The sequence below is a fragment of the Charadrius vociferus genome, unplaced genomic scaffold, assembly GCF_000708025.1.
Source record: "Charadrius vociferus isolate BGI_N301 unplaced genomic scaffold, ASM70802v2 scaffold59, whole genome shotgun sequence".
Taxonomy (NCBI): domain Eukaryota; kingdom Metazoa; phylum Chordata; class Aves; order Charadriiformes; family Charadriidae; genus Charadrius; species Charadrius vociferus.
In genome coordinates, this window is record NW_009661371.1 from 8,749,223 (window position 1) to 8,751,023 (window position 1,801).

General features: G+C 63.6%; 1 protein-coding gene across 1 annotated transcript in view; it reads left to right on the forward strand.

Moving 5' to 3' along the window:
• The window catches only part of DQX1 (DEAQ box RNA-dependent ATPase 1), a gene marked incomplete at its 3' end in the record, with an annotated part of 13,664 nt that overhangs the window by 3,722 nt on the left and 8,141 nt on the right, over positions 1 to 1,801 (forward strand). Inside the window, 1 exon segment of the mRNA XM_009893790.1 lies at positions 1,559 to 1,752. Coding sequence (XP_009892092.1) covers positions 1,559 to 1,752 — 194 coding nt within the window.

Sequence of the window (1,801 nt, forward strand, 5' to 3'; positions counted from 1 at the left end):
GGGTTCAGCATGTGGCACCGGCCCACCTGCGGGCTGCCAGATCTGGGGAATAAAGCCCTCCTGCACACCCACGCCTGGTCTGGCCCCAGGGTTGGGCTGCTTTTGGGTGCGGGCAACCTGCCTACAATCCCTGCGGGGCCCTGGGACCGCCGTGCCCTGAGCAGACCAGGGGACGTGACTCGATCCACCTGAAGCATCTGATCTTCCACACTGGTGCGCCAGCAGCCCTAAAACACGGTGTTCCCACCCAAAGTGGGAAGAGCCGATACGCCAGCCAGGGCCCTTCACCGTTGTCATGGCCGAGGGCTGTCTGCGTCCTGTGCTGCTGCCCTCACCAGTCTTTGCAGGCAGCAAGGTGGTGGAAGGGAGAGTCCAGAGTCACGCACGGAGGCACAGCCGAGCACAACTAATCCGTGGGGCAGTTGTGGGGCTGGGTGGAGGAGCAGAGCAGGCTGAACGCCTGCCTGTGGTCCCTGCCAGGCACATGGATGACCCGTGTGCTCCTGCCCAGTTGTGAGCTGGGCCCTGCAGGCAGCCCCTGGGCAGGACTCTGCCTGTCTGTGACTGCGGGTGCTGGGCAGACACAGGGGCGCAGGCGCTTGCTGTGGGGGGGCACACGGGGCGGAAGGAGTGAGCGAGGTGGGCAGGTGTGTTGGGAGTAGTTAAACAGCACATTTCTGGTTCCTAGTGTCCAAGGGACATTGGCATGGCCGAAGCACACCACCTGGCCGGGTGCTCGGGTAGCGGCTGGTCCCTGGTGCTTCCTTCCCTGTCACTCATCATGGACTTCCCTGGGGTGGTGGTGTGTGATCCCTCTGGCCCCATGCGAGGGACACTTGAGCCCCTGCCCCAGAGTTGCAGCTGCTGCGTGGTCTGGGTCTCATGGGCCAAGCCAGTGACCACCGCTCTGTGCTGAACCTCAGCGGAGACCTGCCCAGCCTTGCCTGGAGAGGAGCAGGGGTCCGGTTAGAATAGAGCAGGATGGCTCCAGTCGGAAGGGACCAGCAGCCATCATTTGGTCCAACAGCCTCAACGCTCCAGGGCTGACCAAAAGTTAAAGCACGTTATTAAGGGCATTGTGCAAATGCCTCTTAAGCCCTGGCAGGTGTTAGCTGGAGGCACCGCTCTGTCTGAGTTGGCAGCTCTGAAGGCAGCACAGCGCTTACCCTCCCGGCCCCGTTTTTCCTGGGGAGGTGAAGGCAGAGAGGACTGTTGTCCCATGTCCTTAATGCAAGAGCCGGGGCCGTGGTGTCCCATAATGAGGCAGAAAGCTGCGGGCATGGCGTGGTGAGGCTGTGGGGCATGTGTCACAGGTTGCTGGGGCTCAGAAGTGATGGTACCAGGGAGGGAAGGTCCTGGACTGTCAAGTGCTTCTGTATGGCCTCTGGCTCAGGAGGTCCTTCAGCTAGATCTCGGGAGGCTGCTGTGGGGGGACGGTCCTTCCCCCCATCTTGGGTGGCACAGCAGGTGTCGCTCCATGACAGGGAGGGGACCGTCCCAGCACTCCTGTCTGTGGCCATGCTGTCCCCAGGCCCTGACCGTCGTTCTGTCCCTGCAGATCCCGCAGTGGTGCGCCGAGTACGCCCTCTCCCTGCAGTTCGCCCACGGCCTGGTGGCCTGCACCCTGCCCCACAGCCTGGCCGCCCTCAGCCTCTCCCTACGCGTGGCGGACGAGATGGACCTGAACCTGGGCCATGAGGTTGGCTACTGCGTCCCCCACGAAGACTGCTGCACCACCGAGACCATCCTCAGGTACGGTGATGGGGGGGGCCCCCCCGCCCCGGGCTGCCCGTGTCCGCAG